The sequence below is a fragment of the Heliangelus exortis genome, chromosome 11 (genome assembly GCF_036169615.1).
Source record: "Heliangelus exortis chromosome 11, bHelExo1.hap1, whole genome shotgun sequence".
In the NCBI taxonomy this organism is placed as follows: domain Eukaryota; kingdom Metazoa; phylum Chordata; class Aves; order Apodiformes; family Trochilidae; genus Heliangelus; species Heliangelus exortis.
The window spans coordinates 2,510,888-2,529,200 of NC_092432.1; the positions used below are offsets into that span (position 1 = coordinate 2,510,888).

The 18,313-nt window shown below is 43.5% G+C and overlaps 3 protein-coding genes across 4 annotated transcripts in view; 2 read left to right on the top strand and 1 right to left on the bottom strand.

Annotated features, from left to right (window-relative positions):
- The window catches only part of INTS14 (integrator complex subunit 14), a 15,618-nt gene extending 6,439 nt beyond the window's left edge, over positions 1-9,179 (top strand). For both annotated transcript variants that reach the window (XM_071754155.1, XM_071754156.1), the window contains 9 exons: positions 1,245-1,400; positions 2,703-2,821; positions 3,252-3,394; positions 3,952-4,044; positions 4,565-4,709; positions 4,966-5,099; positions 5,198-5,316; positions 5,706-5,771; positions 6,789-9,179. In XM_071754155.1, the coding sequence (XP_071610256.1) occupies positions 1,245-1,400; positions 2,703-2,821; positions 3,252-3,394; positions 3,952-4,044; positions 4,565-4,709; positions 4,966-5,099; positions 5,198-5,316; positions 5,706-5,771; positions 6,789-7,040 (1,227 nt within the window). In that variant the 3' untranslated portion in view covers positions 7,041-9,179. The remainder of the gene's footprint in view (positions 1-1,244; positions 1,401-2,702; positions 2,822-3,251; positions 3,395-3,951; positions 4,045-4,564; positions 4,710-4,965; positions 5,100-5,197; positions 5,317-5,705; positions 5,772-6,788) is intronic.
- HACD3 (3-hydroxyacyl-CoA dehydratase 3) lies at positions 7,782-18,215 on the bottom strand. The gene is made up of 11 exons (XM_071754157.1): positions 17,973-18,215; positions 17,678-17,720; positions 16,304-16,377; positions 14,870-15,034; positions 13,848-13,899; positions 13,336-13,446; positions 12,604-12,731; positions 11,983-12,095; positions 11,316-11,422; positions 10,275-10,406; positions 7,782-9,772 (listed from the first exon to the last, which is right to left on the bottom strand). The coding sequence occupies exons 1-11, from the start codon at positions 18,057-18,059 to the stop codon at positions 9,696-9,698; spliced, it is 1,089 nt and encodes a 362-aa protein (XP_071610258.1). The 5' UTR covers positions 18,060-18,215; the 3' UTR covers positions 7,782-9,695.
- The window catches only part of DPP8 (dipeptidyl peptidase 8), a 35,726-nt gene continuing 34,785 nt past the window's right edge, over positions 17,373-18,313 (top strand). Inside the window, exon 1 of the mRNA XM_071754150.1 lies at positions 17,373-17,396. The gene's annotated coding sequence lies outside the window, so the exon portion shown is untranslated. The remainder of the gene's footprint in view (positions 17,397-18,313) is intronic.

Below are 18,313 nucleotides of genomic sequence, written 5' to 3' on the forward strand. Positions count from 1 at the left end.
GTAATGCTCCATAGTGTAACAGTGATAAAAGACACAGACATTCAAAGCAGAGAACTATAGAAAGATGTAAAAACCAGGTGTAGATTACACCTCAGCAGTTTGGTCTCTCATCTGTGTCATGGATTGTTTTACTGGAACTTCAGGTGATGGAAGGCAGTGGGAAATGGACTGTGCAGGAAATGTTACAGGTGAGCAAAAGTTGAGGTGGAAACTGCAGAGACAGAGGATGAAGAGAGAAAACAAAGCTGGGCACAGGGGGATATATATTGAGTTTCAGTTGGATTTGATTTGTCTTGCCTCTCAGCCAAAAAAAAATGCCTGCAGTGTTGGAAGAGCAGGTGTTTTACTACTCTGGAAATGAGTGGGTCTCAGCTGAATGTAGATGGTGAGAGTGCTTGGTGTAACCTATTAGTGCAGGGCCTTACAAGGGGGAACTTTGGACACAGCTGCATGGAAGAATGGATATTTTTGCTTTAACAGTTCTGCTGCAAAATGTGAGCATCATGCAGCTGTTGTTTGCAAAGAACTGGAGTCATTAATACTACATGAACTGGGGCTTCTGTGACTTCCAGTGGAAGGTGGGTTGCCCTTCAGATTCTGCAGATAAAAAAAGGGCTTTCATTTCCATCTGAAAATAAACCTGGAGTTCCTGAGCCCAGCAGCACTTGGTTGCTTTTAGAGAATCACAGAATGATCAGAGTTGGAGGGACCTCTAGAGAGCACCCAGTCCAAGTCCCCCACCAAAGCAGGATCCCTCAGGGCACATCACACAGGGCTGCACCCAGGTGGGTTTTGAATATCTCCAGAGAAGGGGACTCCACAACCCCCTTGTGCCAGTGCCTTGGCACCCCCATGGTAAAGAAGTTTTTTCTTATGTTTAATTTAAACTTCCTGTGTTCCAGCTTGTGCCCCTCGTCCTGTCACTGGGAGCTACTGGGAAGAGTCTGGCTCCATCTTCCTTGCACCCACCCTTTAGATACTTGCAGGCATTAATAAGGTCTCCCCTCAGCCTTCTCCAGGCTAAGGAGCCCCAGCTCTCTCAGCCTTTCCTCATCAGAGAGATGCTCCAGTTCCTCAACCATTTATTTCCCTGCTCGTGTCTGCTCTTTCCCTGGCTCAGAGGAGGAAATCCGCGTGGGAGCAGGGATTTCCTGCTTCTGGGCAGGCTGGTGGGATGCGTTGGTGTGTGGTTGCCCTCTGCTGACAGAAACGTGTCTTTACTCCTCAATCCTCTCTCCTCTCAGGTTGTCCTTGTCACCGACGGCTGCCTGGGGATCGGCAGAGGTTCCCTGCGGCACTCGCTGGCCACTCACACGCAGCGAAGCGAAAGCAATCGGTTCCCGTTGCCTTTCCCCTTCCCATCCAAGCTGTATGTCATGTGCATGGCCAATCTGGAAGAGGTGATGTCTTTAACCTTCTCCTTCTTTGTTGCCTTGGATAATTGTTCTCTTCCCTGAGCTAATGATCAGGTCAGCACAAAGCACCCTTTGCTGTTCTGCTGCTTGGGGGTACAGGTGCAGTTGACATTCTGCTGCTTAGTGCAGTTATTTGGGATCATTTAACTGTAGCAGCTGTTTTTCAAGTTTATTATTGCACTATTCCTATCTACCACTGCTGCATTATTATAATAATTTTTACAAATCATGTTGGTTTCTCCCTGGGGAATATTGTGCAACTTTTTTTCCTCTGCTATTACCTTTACTGAATTAATTACATTGAATGCTTGGGGGGGGGCCTGTTCTTAATCTACAATTAAATTATTAAATAAATTACTTCTATTGAAAAGGTGCTCAACGTTTAAAAAGAGCTTTATGTAGAAATGTGAATGAGCAAAATTCTAAGGTCTCCAAGCCAGTGTTCCCAGCAGCTTCTCTTAGGTTTGAATAAAAAGCAGCTGTTTTCTTTCTCTTCAGATACCTTTGAAAACCTCAGTACCAGCTTTAAAAATCTTCACAGTAATTAGAATTATCTTCAATAAAAATGTTTTTTTAAAAGCCTATGTAGACTAAAAGTTCCTTAGATTAGTTTTAATTAATAGCTGTGCTTTTGGTTTGGCACCTACATTCTTCTGTCTATCACAGAAGTGTTTTCCAGTCACACATGGAATAGATATTTCAGCTTCAAGGTCTCCATCAAGGATGATCCTCTTGATTGTGCTGATGGATTGAAGCATTCTTTATGCATTGGAATAACTGGGAAAATGTTTAAAACAAATCTCCTATAATGCATAAAAGTTGATGCTTTCACATGCATCTCCTAAGAACATAACTGTATTTGCCTTTCCTCCTAAAAATATTATTCTGAAGGAGCTGGAAACTTTGCATTACCAAGAAAATGTTGTACTAGTTAAGGCATTGCTGTGCTCTTGAAAACTAAGAGCTTCTGGGATTTTGATTGCTCAAAGAACCAATTGGATAAAACAGTGCAATGAGAGTTGGACTCAGTGGTCTTTATGGGTCCCTTGTAATTTGAGATACTCTGATTATTTGTTACTGATCCAAACCCTGCATCTCTTCCAATATTAATGCCACATAAGGAGTATGTTTCCTGGGGGACCAAGGGTGTTGGTTTGTTCAGAAAAAAAAAAACCCTGATAGCATCACCCAGATGCTTATGGCTGTGTTATGTCTATTTTCTGAAAACATCCTGGTTAACAAAAAGAGTAAAAAGAAAACTTACTGTTAACTTTATCTTTTTTACAGCTTCAAAGCACAGATTCCTTAGACTGCCTGGAAAGACTCATAGATTTAAACAATGGGGAGGGGCAAATTTTCACCATTGATGGACCCCTTTGCCTGAAGAATGTACAGTCTATGTTTGGGTTAGTAGACTTGTAGCTAATACTCTCTGTGAAGGTTTCCAGTTAGTATTTGTAAAAGAAAACAAATATAACAAGAAATCTGATGAGTGGGGTCTTCTAATTAACTTTGTTTGTTTGTTTAGGTTTATGTTCTTATAAACTGTATTTTTGTCTTTATCTTCACTGGTTAAGGTCAATATTTATTTTAATTGTTCTGTAACAAATCATAGTATCTCTTTGTAGTTGGCAGAGAGAAGATCCTCATTTCCAGAATTATTGTTTGCCAACAGTGTGATATGCTACTTTATTTTATAATTTAACAATGCTATAACTAGTAAATTAACTGTATTTAAAAAATAAAAGAATTAACTTTGTCTAAAGTACACCAACTGTTTTAATTTTATATATATTGAGTTTTCCTTAATAATAACTGATAATGACTCTGTTCTAGGAAGCTAATAGACCTGGCTTACACACCATTCCATGCTGTTCTCAAGTGTGGCCACTTAACATCTGATGTGCAAGTATTTCCCAGACCAGAACCTTTTGTTATAGATGAGGAAATAGATCCCATCCCTAAAGCAATTAATACAGGTAACAAATCTTTGGGTTTTTTACTTAAATCCATTTGGTTTCTACCTTCTCACAACCACCTCTTATCCCGTATGGTTACTGTTTCTGTCACTTTTCTGTCTGCAAGGATCAAGTGCTGACTGAAATTTTGGGATATGTGTGGAACCAGAGGACAAGAACCTCCTCCTGTTTCAACCATGTGTCCCTGGTGAAAGGACTGGAGTAGGGTAGAGGCTCTTTCAAAGCTCAGGGATTACACCCTTACTCTTAAAGATAATCTTTTCTCAAAAACAAAGTGTGAAAAGGGTACAGTGTGAAAAACAGTGTGTACAATTCTGTATTTGTCTAGGAACATGGGCAGCAGTGTGCATATGATGACATTTCTGTTCTCTTGAAGTGTTATGGTGTCATGTGTGAATGTTTGCATCTTACCAGCACCTCTTCAGGACTGGGGCTCTTTGTGCTACCTCGAGTCACTGCTGCAGAAAAATCAGTGCTGTTAGAAATTATTTTGAAATGGACTCTGAATACATTTCAGCTATTTCCAAATCTGACTGAAGCCTGTTGTCTCCCCACAGATCTTGAAATTGTTGGTTTTGTAGACATAGCTGACATTTCTAGCCCTCCTGTCTTATCCAGACACTTGGTACTGCCCATTGCACTTAACAGAGGTGAGTGAGTTCTGTTTCTTGTAGCAGAAACTGCTTTAAGTTTCCCTGGTAGTGTCTGTTGTGGTTTAGACTAGAAGGAAAGTTTTATGCTTTATGAAAATGGCACATATCTCTAAAGATATGTCCCATTTATTTGTGTGGTTGCATTAAAACTAAAGCTTTGAACACAAGCTCTTCTTTTTTTGAAAACTGTGTTCTTAAGAAATCAATAGAGGGAACAGTGTCCTTATGGTGTCCTTATGGTCCTCATGTATCATTATCAATAGCACATGCTCAGCTTAGAGCTAAAAATAGTTATGGGCCATGAGATATGTGATGCAAGATGAGTATTTAATTCCTGCACCTAACTGATTTTTGAAATGATTTGGTTTTGTGAAAAATAGGATCTTAGTATCTGATGTACAAAAGTGCTAATTGACTCCTTTGTGGTAGAGGATAGAGGGAGTTGTCATGGAAAAAGAACTGATGTGTTTGAATTCATTCTTATGTTGTCTCTTTGTCTGCTTTTTTACTTCCCCAGAAGGTGATGAGGTGGGGCCTGGGATCACAGATGACACTGAAGATGAGAATTCAGCTAATCAGATTGCTGGGAAAATCCCCAACTTCTGTGTTCTGTTACACGGCAGCCTGAAAGTGGAAGGCATGGTGGCTGTCGTCCAGTTGGGGTATGGAGCTGGATGTCTGCCTGAAAAATCTCTTGCTTTGCTCACTTATGCTTTATTTATAAATTATGCTTGTGTGTTTCTGTACTCTGCACAGAATTCTACACTGCTAGATGAAGCTGTGGATTTTTAAATTGTTGATATGCTTCTGCCAGTAGAAGCTGTAAATAGTGAGCCTCTGCACTGTGTGTGTGGGGGCAGATTCCAGGCACAGAGGGGTAGAAGGTTTTCAGCCTTTGGGGTTTGCTCTCTTCACCAGGCCAGAGTGGTATGGGATGCTCTATTCACAAGCTGATAGCAAGAAGAAATCAAACCTCATGATGTCCCTCTTTGAACCTGGCCCTGAGCCCCTTCCTTGGCTGGGGAAGATGGCACAGCTTGGACCCATTTCAGGTACTGGGCCTGCTCGTTTGAGTACCTCTTCCACATTCAGTGGCACTACTTGCCAAACCTCAGTGGTTGAGCCTGTTTATTTTCTTTCTTTCTCCCAGATGCAAAAGAAAATCCTTATGGGGAGGATGACAACAAGAGCCCTTTCCCCTTGCAACCCAAGAACAAGCGCAGTTACGCACAGAACGTAACCGTCTGGATTAAGCCAAGTGGCCTCCAGGTATTGATACAGCTTTTGGATTTGATGCTTTATTTTCTTCAGCAGTAGCCATCTTCCCAGCAGAGGGGTCTCTGTGTGTCCTGTCTGTTTTAATTTGATTGCTTTATTGCTTTTCTTTCATTTGTATAAACACTGCCTCTTTAAAATGCTGTGATTAAAACACAATCAGAAGGCGCAGCTTGTGTAACCAAAGCTGTGTCTCCTGTGTAGCATCTGGGTTAGTTTATTTGATTTAGTGCAATTACTGTTGATGTTTCAGCCTTTGTGAGCTGCAGCCCTGTCAATGGACAGGATAATTTGACAATAAATAGTTGAGCATTTTTTCTGCTGCTTTCCCAGCAATTGCCGAGATGGTTTTAATTTTTTTTTTTTGTTGTTCTGTTCTGCAGACGGATGTACAGAAGATCTTGAGAAATGCAAGGAAGCTCCCTGAAAAAACTCAGACCTTCTATAAAGTGAGTACATTTCAGGCTGGCATGAGTCTGATTCATAGTGATTGTAGTGCACTGGACAGAGAAACACACTGCTTGTGCCCATAGGATATTCTCTACAGGCTTTTTAGGGCTCTGCAAAGCATACATGGTTTTATAAAGGAGGCATCTTGTATCTGGTTTACAGACAAATTAAGGTGGGACAAGGGGGTCTCCTCTCCCCCATGTTCTTTGGCAGGATGTCTCATGCTTACAGGTGCTCCTCACAATCCCTGCTACTTCCATAGTGAATTTATTTACAGATTTTATGTTGTTCTCCAGCCAGAAATAAGCTGAGGGATCAGAGAGGAACAGGAGCAGAGGTGTCATTCTGAGCCTGAAAAATGTCTCCTACATTTTTTTCTACAACTGAAACAGAGACACAATTTCAGGCACATTTGGCCACATGGCAATAATCCATAATCTAGATTGTAGCTGGAGGTAATTGTTCATTTTTTTTAACCTTAGTGCTGAAGCAGTGTGTGATTGTAGCCCCCAGAGACTTCAAGAATGAATACCCTGCCTAAATGCACATAAGCACTTGTCAGTTTACAAGGAATTAACAAAAATGTATCTGTGTGTGTAGATATATACATATAATATGTAAAATATATTATAAATATAAAATATATAAAATATATATACATTTTGCTAGACACTGTTATTACAGGCAGCAATCATTGAAGCCTAAATTGGAGGCTACCCCTAACTGGGATACAGACAAAACATTCAGGTACTGTAGCTGAATGCACAAAAAGGAAACAGAAATGGAGGTCTATAGGAAGGCATTCAGGGAAAACCAGTTCAGTTGTGCCACTTACAACCTCTGAACCTGCAGCACTTTTTGTCTCAGGAGCAGCTGGGCAGCTTCTAGCAGCTGCACTGATCTCTCAGGTCCTTTTCCTCTAAGGGGCTAAGCTTGCCTTTAAAAGAAAAGAAACAAGAAACCCCACGTTTTGTGTCAAGGCTTACAGTGGCTTAAAAAGTTTTCCATCTTTGCAGGAACTGAATCGTTTACGGAAGGCAGCTCTGGCCTTTGGCTTTTTGGACCTTTTGAAGGGAGTGGCAGATATGCTGGAGAGGGAGTGCACCCTGCTGCCTGACACAGCTCACCCTGATGCAGCCTTTCAGCTGACACATGCTGCTCAGCAGCTCAAAGTGGCAAGTACTGGAGCATCAGAATATGCTGCCTATGATCATAACATTGCTCCACTCCAGACAGACTTTTCCAGTAGTGGCACTGAAAGGATGTGAAGTCTCTGTTATGGGAACTTCTGTAGATTGAAGACTCAAGTGGTTCCAATTTTCTTGTCCTCGTTATTTCCTAGGCTCTACTTAATGACTATTTGGAGAACTTCCTAGAAAAGCAGGGTCCCTTCCCTGCATCAGTGCTCTCTTAACAAATGCAGCTAGTTTGTGGTGGCTTTAGTCAGACCTGGTGGCTTTAGAAGCTGTGGAAAATGTCCCAAAATCAGTTACTGTGTTGGATGATTGCTGGAAGTTACTCAGTCCATGCAAGGTAAGAGAGAAAATCCTAAAAATGTGGTTACTACATAACTGAACTCACTGGTAAAAGTATACTAAAAGGCAGCTACTGTACTTTATACTCCAACTTGATGAGTCCAAAGACAGGATACATGAGAATCCCTGTGCAAGATCATATCTGCAGCTAATTTCAGGGTGTTGTCTCTCTAGAGTTTTCTGCCCAACTTGGAAGCCAGTCTGTACTGTGATAGTGGGAGGTCCCACCTGCACTGCAGGCCCTATGCTTGTGAAAGTAACTTAATCTTGTGAGACATGTTTTTTATTTGCATAATTATTAATAAAGAGTCATTCTTAATGAAAATTTAAGTTGGATGTGTTCCATGTTCATAGGAACTAGAACATTGACCTGGTGAAGGCTCAGCTCCCAGCTGCTTAGCACAAAAGTTAAATAAAAAACTCATACAACTTCCCACGTTCAGGGAAAGAACAAAATACTGAACTAAAGCAAAATTTGGTTGTAAATCTTTATTAATAGAAACACATTCATTCTGCAGGACTAAAATTCAGTAGTGTAAGATCCATGACAGCTTGCACTAGGTACCACAATTTCACTGAGAAATACAATGTATGAATACATATGGATTTCATAACAGAAGTTTAAATGCCCAGTGGAGAAATTAAAGTATGAAAGTGATCCTTGCTGTTCCATTGCTCAGCTAATTCAATCCTTTGCCATACTTCAACCATAGGTACAGTGTGTGTTATGGTGAAATACTAAGTGTGTAAATAATGCTCAACTCTCCTAAGTAATCTGCACTCTCCTTTGAGTGGGAGTCTCAAGTATCCCTAAAGAGCAGTTGCATCATTACTTGTGTTGACAGAACACTTGTGAAAAGCAGTTTGGAGCCTGAACCTGTTCTTTGTTCAGATTCTCTTAATAGAGTAACAATCCTTTACAGTAACAATCACTGGGTCTATATTAAAGGTAATAAACAGTTTACTGTTTGTGATAGAGAAAATAATTTTCTGGAGTATTCAGTGTTTTACAGTAGAAAAAGAAAAACAGTAACATGGCACTGAGCTAATCTCAGCTTCAGTGCCTGTTGTGAGTTGCTGGCATTGCTGTGCATTGCCCTGGGAGAAGCAGTTTTGGTGAAGCAACCTGGTCATAACCACAATACAGTTTAGAGCAAACTTTTTCCAAAATTTTTCTAAACTGGCTTAAGGAGGCCAGAGAAATCTGGAATTAAATACAGGAGGCTTAGTGTGTAGGACATGCTGAAATTAATGCAGCTGAAACAAAGGTTTCCAGGTGAGAGCAGATGGCTTAGAATGAGGGGGAGCTTTGTTGTTGTTTAAAGCAAGCACAGAGGAAAGGGTCCCTTCAAACCCTGTGTGGGATCTCACTGGGATCTGATAGATGCTATCAAAATAATAGTTTATTTGACCCACTACTGCATCCCACCAAGGGCCAGCCAACGAAGCATAGAGACCTACTTCACCCCTAAGTTTAAATAGGAAAATAATTTCTATTGTCTTTCCAAAGGCTGTAAATAAAAACAAGAGCTACTGGCCTGCCAGGAATGGTCAAAGGAGCCCTGGTCTCCCTTGACAGCTCCATGTTTTCCCTTTGCTTTGGTGGGATGAAGTTCTGTTGGGGTTTGTGCTAAGAGAAAGCTGGTACCTATGTTTCCTTGTAGTGTTACATTTCAGTGCTTGCATTACCAACCCAGAAAGCATTTCTCCTTTCCCAAATGACTGTTTAAGGAGGTGTTTGCTACAGGACTGCAAGGCTCCACACAGCACTCCTAGCCTGATGAGGCTAAACTAGAAACAGACTAAGTTGGGAACATTTAAATCAAGCTTAACCACTCCCAGTTTTAATTCTGCAGCATCATTATACTGCAGGAGGAAAGGGGAAGGGGGCATGTGCTGAGCAAGGTTACCCCAGCTGTCAGTTACCACCCAAATGCTGTTTACAGTGGTCTCAGGCTGTGCTCCTCCTGCCACCAAGATGCCAGGGGCCAGCTGCCTACAGCATATCCCCACATCAGAAGCCCTGTCTGCATGCAATATTGAAAGAGCAAATACCCAATTAAAAGATAAACACTATTTCTATTCAGTGCTGCTCCACGGTTGGTAAGCATTTTATATGCAGATAATAGGATTTCTTTCTAATATGGTAGTTGACAGGATACAAGTTTAAATGTTGCTGTTCACTGGTAAATGTCATGCAGAGGTGGCTGAAAGGGAACAAAATCTGATATATGGGAATGTTACCTGAATTCACAAGGAAATCATGAAATCTAATGTGATCGTTTGAATTTTACAAAAATCTTTACATTACAGTGGGTAAAACCTTAAGAATTGGAGGCTTATCTTGCCATTTAGATAAGTTAGATAAGAAAGGTTTGCAGTCCTCCTTTACTTCATCTTTCTCTTCTTTGGTCCAAGGTGATGTTTCCTTTGCTTGTAGAGATGGCGGTAGTTTACAAACACCCCTGAGAAGAGAATAAAGTGTTTAGGTAAGACATTATTACCATTAATTCAAGAGCCTTGTTTCCTGAAAAAACATGACTTTGTGTTGCAGTAGTGATTATAATACAGTTTAGTTAAACATTGCTTTAATTGGAAATTATGCTTAGATTTGTACTAAACCATTCCAAAGCTCAAAAACTTACTTACTCAAGTTAGTGAAACTTGCTTACTCAGGTTATAAATACCTGTAAAAATTATTCTTATAACCCAAGTGATCAGTAAACAATGCTAACTTGTTACCAAGGTCTCCTTGGGGGTCTAATCAGTGCTAATTATAGGTGTGTTCCCCCTTTCCATTATTGACATAAACAAGGATAATGCTCAACCTCAAGCAATTTTGTGTTGTCGTAAATCCCCAAGATGCAAGAATTGAATTTGCTTTGAAAATTAAATTCAGAGGAATCGGAATTCAGAGGAAACTGGCCTTTTTCTGTCAATAGTGAGAAATGCAATTAAGTATCTTACCTAAAAACAAGGCTATAAGGCATATTTGAAGCAAAAATGAAAACTGGATTGTGACGTTCAGTGGGTTTGGCAATGCCAGACTGTATTTCCCTGTTTCATTGAAGATTGGAATGGACTGAACGATGCAGACAGCTGAAACCAGAAGGCCACCACTGTTATCACCCACAGATAAAATACACAACTCCCCAGCCCACACCAACTTTTCCAGGATATTCCCTTCTTATTTGCTTGTCTGCATGACTTAAACCATTTTTAAAACTGTTTATTTATTTTTAAACATAGAGTAAGGAAGAAGAGCAGCTAGCTCAGGCAGTTTAGCTCTGCAAGGGAACTTGCCTGGTGAGACACTGTTCTCATACACAGCCCTGTGCCCACAGGCCCCTTCCAGCACTATTTGCCATGCAGAAATACCCACAGCAATGAAACAGGCATAGTCTTTCCTTTGCCTGAAGTTGGGCAATGCCCAAGCTGACTCTTGGCTCATAGAATCAGGTTCTGACAGGTATGATTACAACATGTTTCTTACAGCTGGAAGCTGAGCATTGATATGCTGCTTAAAAAAAATAACAAAAAATAATCCAGACCTTTCTCCAAGCAGAAAGGGAGCAGAGGTGTATCTGGGGAGCACCATGCCAATCTCAGACAGGCTGTGCTGCTTTCAGAGGAAGAATCAGCCCCTACCTGCCCCATACAATGATTTACAAGATGTTATCAAGATCTCTGAGCTGGTGTGAAGCCAAGCTGGGCAGAGGGAGGTGAGCATTGTCATCCTGTGCCACTTGCATGGACTGCAGCACAAGCTTGGTGCCTTTGTCAGGTAACCTTTGTTTTCCTTTCCAGTGCCCAAAAGGAAAACTTCCTTTCACATCAAAAAATACTTGATTTGGTAAGACAGAAATTATTATATTGGGCTCAAGCTCGAAGCAAATGTCTGATGATCTGTTTTTCTATTATTTTCCAGTCCAGCAGCCAAACAAAACAAAACAAAGTTTTTTTTCCCCAGCTTTGACTTTGTTGTTGATGAAACTTTTCCAGACATACCTTCTGCCAAGCCTCCTAAGGGGTAGAGAGGGATCCAGGCAGTGTAACGGAGCCAGGTCAGTGGTTTCCATTCAATCCCAATACATGAAAGCATGTAATATGGATACCTAAAACCAGGTCAGTGTGTAAAGAAACAGACACTTTTAAAATGGAATCTGCCACTAGAATTATCCTTGCATGTAGCTGCTGTATGGAACAGTCAACACAATGATAGGATGTTCTTAAGTTGTTCCTGTGGGTCAAGATGGACACACCCTTATTTGGCAGTTTACAGGAATAATGTTATTATTCTGATCATATGCATGAATGTAACTGCCTGCCTTGCTTAATAAACCTTTCAAAATATTTCTTTTGAAAGAGAAACAGAGCACAGTGCAGCTTACTTAACAAAGGAAATTCAAAGCAGCAGAACCCTGAAGGAAAAAAAAAACAGGTTTGCTTAGGGCTTTATTATTGTTTTCAGACTCCAGATTTGTCCCAGCTTTTGGTAGGTGGAGCAATCTAGGGCAAATGTGATGGTTTGTTTCTAAAGGAGATGCCACTCTCCAGGGGCAGTGCATTAGAGCAACTCTTCCAAAAGATACAAAGATTAAAACCCTTTTTAAGGAGTTCTTGGGAACAATCAGGTTGTTCTGTACACACCTGCTAGAGGAAAAATCCCACAAACCTGAACAGCTCAATGATACTCCAGAAATAAAATATGAAGAAGACCACAGGTTTGCTCTGCATTTCCTCTAAGCTTCCGAGGATAACAAACAAAATAAAACTTCTCCCAAATACCTGTTTAAGGAAAAAAAAAATAAAATAGAAAAAAATGAAGGAACAGTCACACTCTTCATCAAAAGAAAGGGCAAGTCCTTGCTGTCAAAACATGCAGGATATCTGCTCTTCACACCTCAGCATGTAACAAATTCTGCAGCTGAGCTTTGACCTCCTGAGAACAGATTTTGCTCTGCATTTAAGTGCAATCCAAGGGACCTACTCTAATATCATCTACCCTCATCTTAATGCACAATAACCACAACCAGGATAAAACCAGGCACCAAATCAAAATCATGTGCTTTTTGCCAGCTGCTTCTTGATTTTGCTATCCTGAACTCTCTTCCCTAGGTGATGGAAGAAGACAACTTGTCACAGCTGAGGCTGGGAAGCATGGATTCCTGCCTCTTCAATATTACATTCTCTAGTCCAGTGCCAGTCAGGTTGTGTCAGTTGTTTTGGGAGAGACTTGATGCTTGTGTAAAATAGAGATTTACTACAAAATGCAAGAAGAAACTTAAAATATTACCTGCATTACAGTAGGTGCCAGTGGTGATTTGACGAGTCCTATTAGTGAATTAATGATCTCCATTATTGCCAGGGTCTGGCAGAAATGCATCATGTCACCAATAGTGTGAAATGTATCATAGAAGGAATCTGTAAGACACAGGAAGCCATTTTAGGGAAGAAATGAATTCCTGTGTTCAGGAAGCTGGTGCAGCAGCATAGCTTTTAATAGGATCCTGCTTGTATTTGAGAAAAACATTATGCATAATTATGTAACTTCATTATAGGCTTTATCTTAAAGTCACAGCAGTGAGGCCAGAAATGCTGCTCAAGTGCTCTGGTTCATAAACAAGGATTAAGAGCTCTATCAATAATTACTTTCCAAAAAAAAGTGATGGTGTGGCACCTCAACAGAATGAATTGTTCTTCCTTAAAAACCAAACTATTCTGCCTGGCTTGTTTTCAGCAATATTAACACTGCAGTAAGCAAGATATTTTTCTCCAACTGATTTCCTTAGAAATTATGTTGGCAGAGTCAAACATTATCCATCAGAATATGCTGTTGTTGTTTACAGGACAGGATTTTCCTATCCTTGATGCTGTGATGGCTTTTGAGAGGCTTTTGCTCTGTGCTTCAGTGATGTGGTTGTAGTTTTGTTTCTTAATATATCTTCCTTTAGATGTCAGTATTTAGGAAGTACTAAAAAGCAAAACAAAACCCCCCAGTGTAACTAAAATAGTGCTTTTTACTTGCCTTTTCCTAAGATGAACAGTCGTACTGTCATGTTGACAAAAATCCAAGAGAATCCCAAAAACTGTACAAGATTATACATGACTAAGTATCCCTTCTTCAGGTGTCTGAAAGCTAAAATCAATAATAAACACATGAGATGAACTGAGTACAATGGTTAACACTTCTGCAAAGAGTACAGCAGCAAGACAGGTTTTTATGAGAATAGAGCTCACAAGGGGAGCTATTGATTGCAGTAAAAGGGTTGCTGTGTGCACTGGAGGCTCTGCCTGCCTTTGCCATCTGCTAGAACTCAATTCTTGCTTGTTGGATTTTATTATTTTATTTTTTTTTTAATTCCTTAAAAACTGCAGTCCATTTTTATTAAGTTTCTAAACAGCTCACAATACCATGACCTCCCTCCAAGCTCCACCAAACCAGGCAAAATTGCTCCCTAAGAATTGAGGTTTGCAGATAAGGTTGGCAGAAGCTTTCTAAACCCCACCTTGCACACAGGAAAGGTACAGTTTACTTACGGTCTTTTGGGACTCTGGATTCTATTTTCATTTTGTTAATCTTTTCTTCTTCCTTAAGATGAAGGATAAGGTTTAAAAGAGTGTTACTTTAATTAGCAAGTGATTTGTTAACTACACTACTGCAAAGCTAGTGGGTTTAAAAGGCAGCTAAGCAGCCAGTTGCTAGAGAGTTTACATTTTCACCTGCATAAACCAGCACATTCATCATCCAAAAATTATGGTGCAGTAAAAGCTAGAGGCTGTTAAGTAGTTATCCTGCCTTCAGTATGTATTTTACTCTAGTAATTAGATGCCTTTGCTGGAAAGCCTGCTGTTCTGTGTGTTAATTCTCAGTTACTGCTGTTCCTTAAAACATTTCATGACCCACCAGTGACCTGAAGGGAGCTGTGAACATCCAGCCCAGGCTCTCTGCCTGCCCTTCACCACTGCTTCCTGGCTCCTGGCATTGCAGCCCTTCCTCCTCCATGCTAAGCTCAGTGGCTGTGGAGGGGAACAGGGCAGCATTTGTTTTTAATAGATTTGTAGAAATGGGGTCTGTTCAAGTCTTTTCCAAGATGGCCTTGCACCTCCCAGCTCCAGTAAGCTGCTCGAGTTTACCAGATGGTGGGAACGCACCATCAGGGTCAGCTCATGGCTCAGCAAAGAGGCTTAGAAATCCCTGTTTTCCAGACAAAAAATGCCTGGAACTGGCATCTCTGGCCCCCATATAACACATGGATATGATCCTCATGTGGATCAGGTCACAGGACTGGCTGTGAAGGTGTTAGGAGTGGGGCACAAACCCTTGGCTGCAATCCTGGCCAGTGCTGAGCAAGCAGCAGCCCCCACTTCAGGTCCAAGCTGCTGCTCTTTTAGCCCTGAGGATGGTGATTTCTGAATTCCTGCTTGCAGTTGGAGCCATTTAACCAATTCTACACGGGAGCTGCATGAAACAGCAGCATCAATCAGCATGCCAGGCAACTCCAGGTGAATGCAGAGCACGAGTTCATGCACAGGGGGACAGCAGGGGCCCCAGGACTGACCTTCTCCTTCAGTTCCATTTCAGCATCCGATTCATCCAACCAGCGGTCAAAGTCAGGAGCCAGGAAGAGCGGGCGCTTCTCTTGCTTGGTGAGTCTCTCCCACCAGTTACTCTCTTTTTTCTGCACAGTGATGTTCAGCTGCCTTTGAGTCACCCTGCACACAGGCTGAGGGCAGACACAAGCACATCAGCAAAAAAAAAAGGCCTAAGAAACAAGCTCTGAGCTGACACTGATGGAGAAGAGCCATGAATTGTGCTCTTAACTGTGCACGTCACGCCAGCGCTGCTCTCTCAAGGCTGTCTGGATGCTCCTGGGACATCCCAAGGCTGCAGCTGTAATTTACAGCTACCAATGCCTGGTCCTTGCCTGTCAGAAGCTCCATCTCTCACTGGTGGCCAGCCTGGCACCAGCAAGTGGCACTCAGGGTGCACATCAAAGCTGCAAGACAACCCTGGACTGCAATCCTCACCGGTCCCAACCATCCACAGTTCCACAGAAATCAGAGTCAATTTTCCTCCAGCCCCTCCACAGTGATTCAGAGTGATGAGACTTTTTGGAAGGAGGTTGCTCTGCAGAGGCAAGAGCTTGCCTTCCAGACCTGGCTCCCAGCACAGCCCGTGGCTGCCAGCACAGGGGACAAACACAAGTGGTGGTGGACCACACTTGTAGGAGCCACACAAGAAACCTGCTCACAGACCCTGGAAATTCACCCTCCAGCCATCTCCTCCCTTGGGTGAAGCAGCAGAGGTGAACAGGTAGCTCCTGCCTGTGGCTCTCCCCAAAAGGCAGCCTGGAATCAGCAGCACAAATTCTGGACTGGAAACAGAGCCCAGGTTTTCTTGTGCCCCCAAAAGCTTTGGTAAAAACTTGATAAAAACAGACTGCAGCCACCCATGGAACCCAGAGGGGCTGCTCTTCCAGCCAAGATCTCTTCTACTGGAAGAGATCAGCAGTCAAGAAAAGATTTTGCAATAGGAGCCAAAGGTTTCTGTACTGGCAACCTAAGAGATCTGCACCAGCCAGAAGCACTCATTCCCATCACTTTATTTTCTTGGGCTGCAGAAGAAGCCAGGAAACATCCCACTGATACTTCACAGCACAGTGAAGTAGCCAGCTCTCCAGCCAAGGTTGCATCAGACAACTTTCAAGTCTTTAAAAAAAAAAAAAAATTTACAGCTGCTGTTTAAACAACTGATACCTGTTTCTCTTAAAGCTGACCCATGAGAGCACCATCTCCAGTGAGGTGTTTTGTATCAAGGCAGGGATGGTGGCTGAGGACTGGGACAAATGATTACCACAGGCAGCTTTTAGTTTGCAGCAGGAAAAAAACTGAACAGCATATTGCAGGCTTTACACTCAGCCATTTTCCTTTCCAGTTAATCAAAATTCCACTTCTTCTTTGCAAGAATTAGAAAAGTACAAAATAACACCTACTTTGGGCTCAACTGGTTCTAGGAACTCGATCTGAAATTCGTAGATGTTGTCCCCTTTGGCACCATGACCCTGAGCTGAAAGATAAGAACCAAGAGTTGGGGTGAGGGTCCCTACCAGCTCCATGCTTCCCACCCCCTGCAAAGGATATTTTGCACAAAGAACTTCAGCAGTTATTGCTTCTTCCTGCCCTGCTGGGATGCAAGAGGAACCTACATGGTTCTTTTCTGAAGAAACAAACAGCCCAGAACATCACCCAGAGGTGCTGCCACCAGAGTCAGCAGCTGCTCTGCACAGTGCTGGAAAAAAATTAAAAAAAAAAAAAAAAAAAAAAAAAAAAAAAAAAATCCTTACAGGAAGGCAGCAGGTGAGCTTCCCAAAAAGAGGAGGGCAAAAGGCTGCTGATGGTTAGCTGGAATCCAACAGGCAATCCCCTTTGCTGGGTGGGTTTTGTGTCTCCACAACCAGCAGCAAGCACCCAGGGGTCCCAGACTCCAGTGGGTCCCTGGGAGTGTGGTGTGGGGAGTCCTGTCCCAGGGGCAGGAGGGTGTTCATCTCACACCCAGGTCTCATCCCTCCAAAGTGCTCCAAAACCCCACAGGCTCAGTTTAATTTCCACTCTTATAAGGCTGTAAATTGATCCTGAAGTGCACCCGGTGTGTAACAGCACCTATCAGATGGCCCTGGCTGCACCAGACCGGGCAGGCAGCCCTCTCCAGGCAACACATCTTAAAGAAAACCCCCCAAAAAAACTCATGAGAAACCCCAAATAAATAAAACCCAAATCAATAAAACCCAAATCAAGCCACCCTCAGCAGATCCCCCACGCTACCTGGACGAGCCAGCCAGCCCAAGCTCCAGGGTGCTGTAATATGCAGCTGCCTGGCTGAAACAAACCCATCTTTTGCTTTTAATTATTTTTAGGAAAGAGACCTGCTTTACCTTTCAAATCGAGCGCTGGGCTTTGATAACAGCTGCAAACAAGGTCTTTGTGCAAGGTAAAAAAGAAACAAACCTGCTGCGAGGTTGGGCTGACACAGAACAGCAAAGCCACAGGGAAATGTCGGTGATATTTAAATACCGGGGAAGTTGTTCGGTGAGTTCGTTGTTTTGTTTGGCGTTTTGTTTTTGTTTTTTTTTTCGGATTAGATAAAATACAACCTGCGACCGCTGCAACCCAGCGGCTGGGAGGTGGGTGGGTGAGATGACGTCTGTGTGCATGCCTGGAGCCCAGCGGAGAGCTCGGGGGTGGGGAGGGATGGATGGGGACACCCGGGTAGGGATGGGGACACTCGGGTAGGGATGGATGAGGACACCCGGACCGGCCAGGCTGAGCCGTGGCTCTGCAGTACCCCCTGCACCAGACAGCTCCCCTACCTCTGAAGTGCAGCACGTTGTCGGTGATGGTGATGTCCGGGTTCTGCAGGAGGAGAAGCAGCGTCAGGCGGCAGCGCCCGAACCCGGCACCCCCGAACCCCGCTGCAAGACCAATTTCCACCCCCCCGCCCCGTGTCGCCCCCCCCCCCCCCCCCCGTCTTCAAACCGCTCCCCGCACCCTCCCGGGGTCTCCAGGTGGGTCACACCCCCCTTGGACAGAAGGGGCGGGTTTGACCTCACCCCCCCCCCCACCCCCCACCCCCACTCTCCTCCCCCCCGGTACCGGTACCGGTACCTGGACGTCGCTCAGCTCCACGCGCAGGTAGAGCTCGCGGTGCCGCTGTGCCCAGTGCACGTGCGGCCGCAGGCTGGGGGCCGCCATAGCGCGCGCCGCCCCGCGCCCCGCTCGCGAGGCGGGCACGGGTGGGAGGGGAGGGGGAGTCTGAGGGGGAGGAGGGGGAATCCGCGAGCAGCGCTTGCGCACAGCGCCTCAGAGCAGCGCGCAGCGCCTGCGCGCAGCGCTTCCTTCCATTCCCGCCTCCCACCCGCGGGTTACGCGGCGCCTGCGCAGAGCGAATCGGTGGGGATGGCGGCTGAGGCGGCGGTTGAGGCTGCAGCCCCGGTTCGACCCCACGC

Coding starts and splice junctions, on each gene's coding strand:
- HACD3 (XM_071754157.1), bottom strand. CDS start 18,059: ATGGCGGCCCCCAGCCTGCGGCCGCACGTGCACTGGGCACAGCGGCAC. Junction 17,721..17,972: donor TGGAGCTGAGCGACGTCCAG/GTACCGGTACCG, acceptor CTCCTCCTGCAG/AACCCGGACATCACCATCAC. Junction 16,378..17,677: donor CAACGTGCTGCACTTCAGAG/GTAGGGGAGCTG, acceptor CTTATCTTTCAG/CTCAGGGTCATGGTGCCAAA.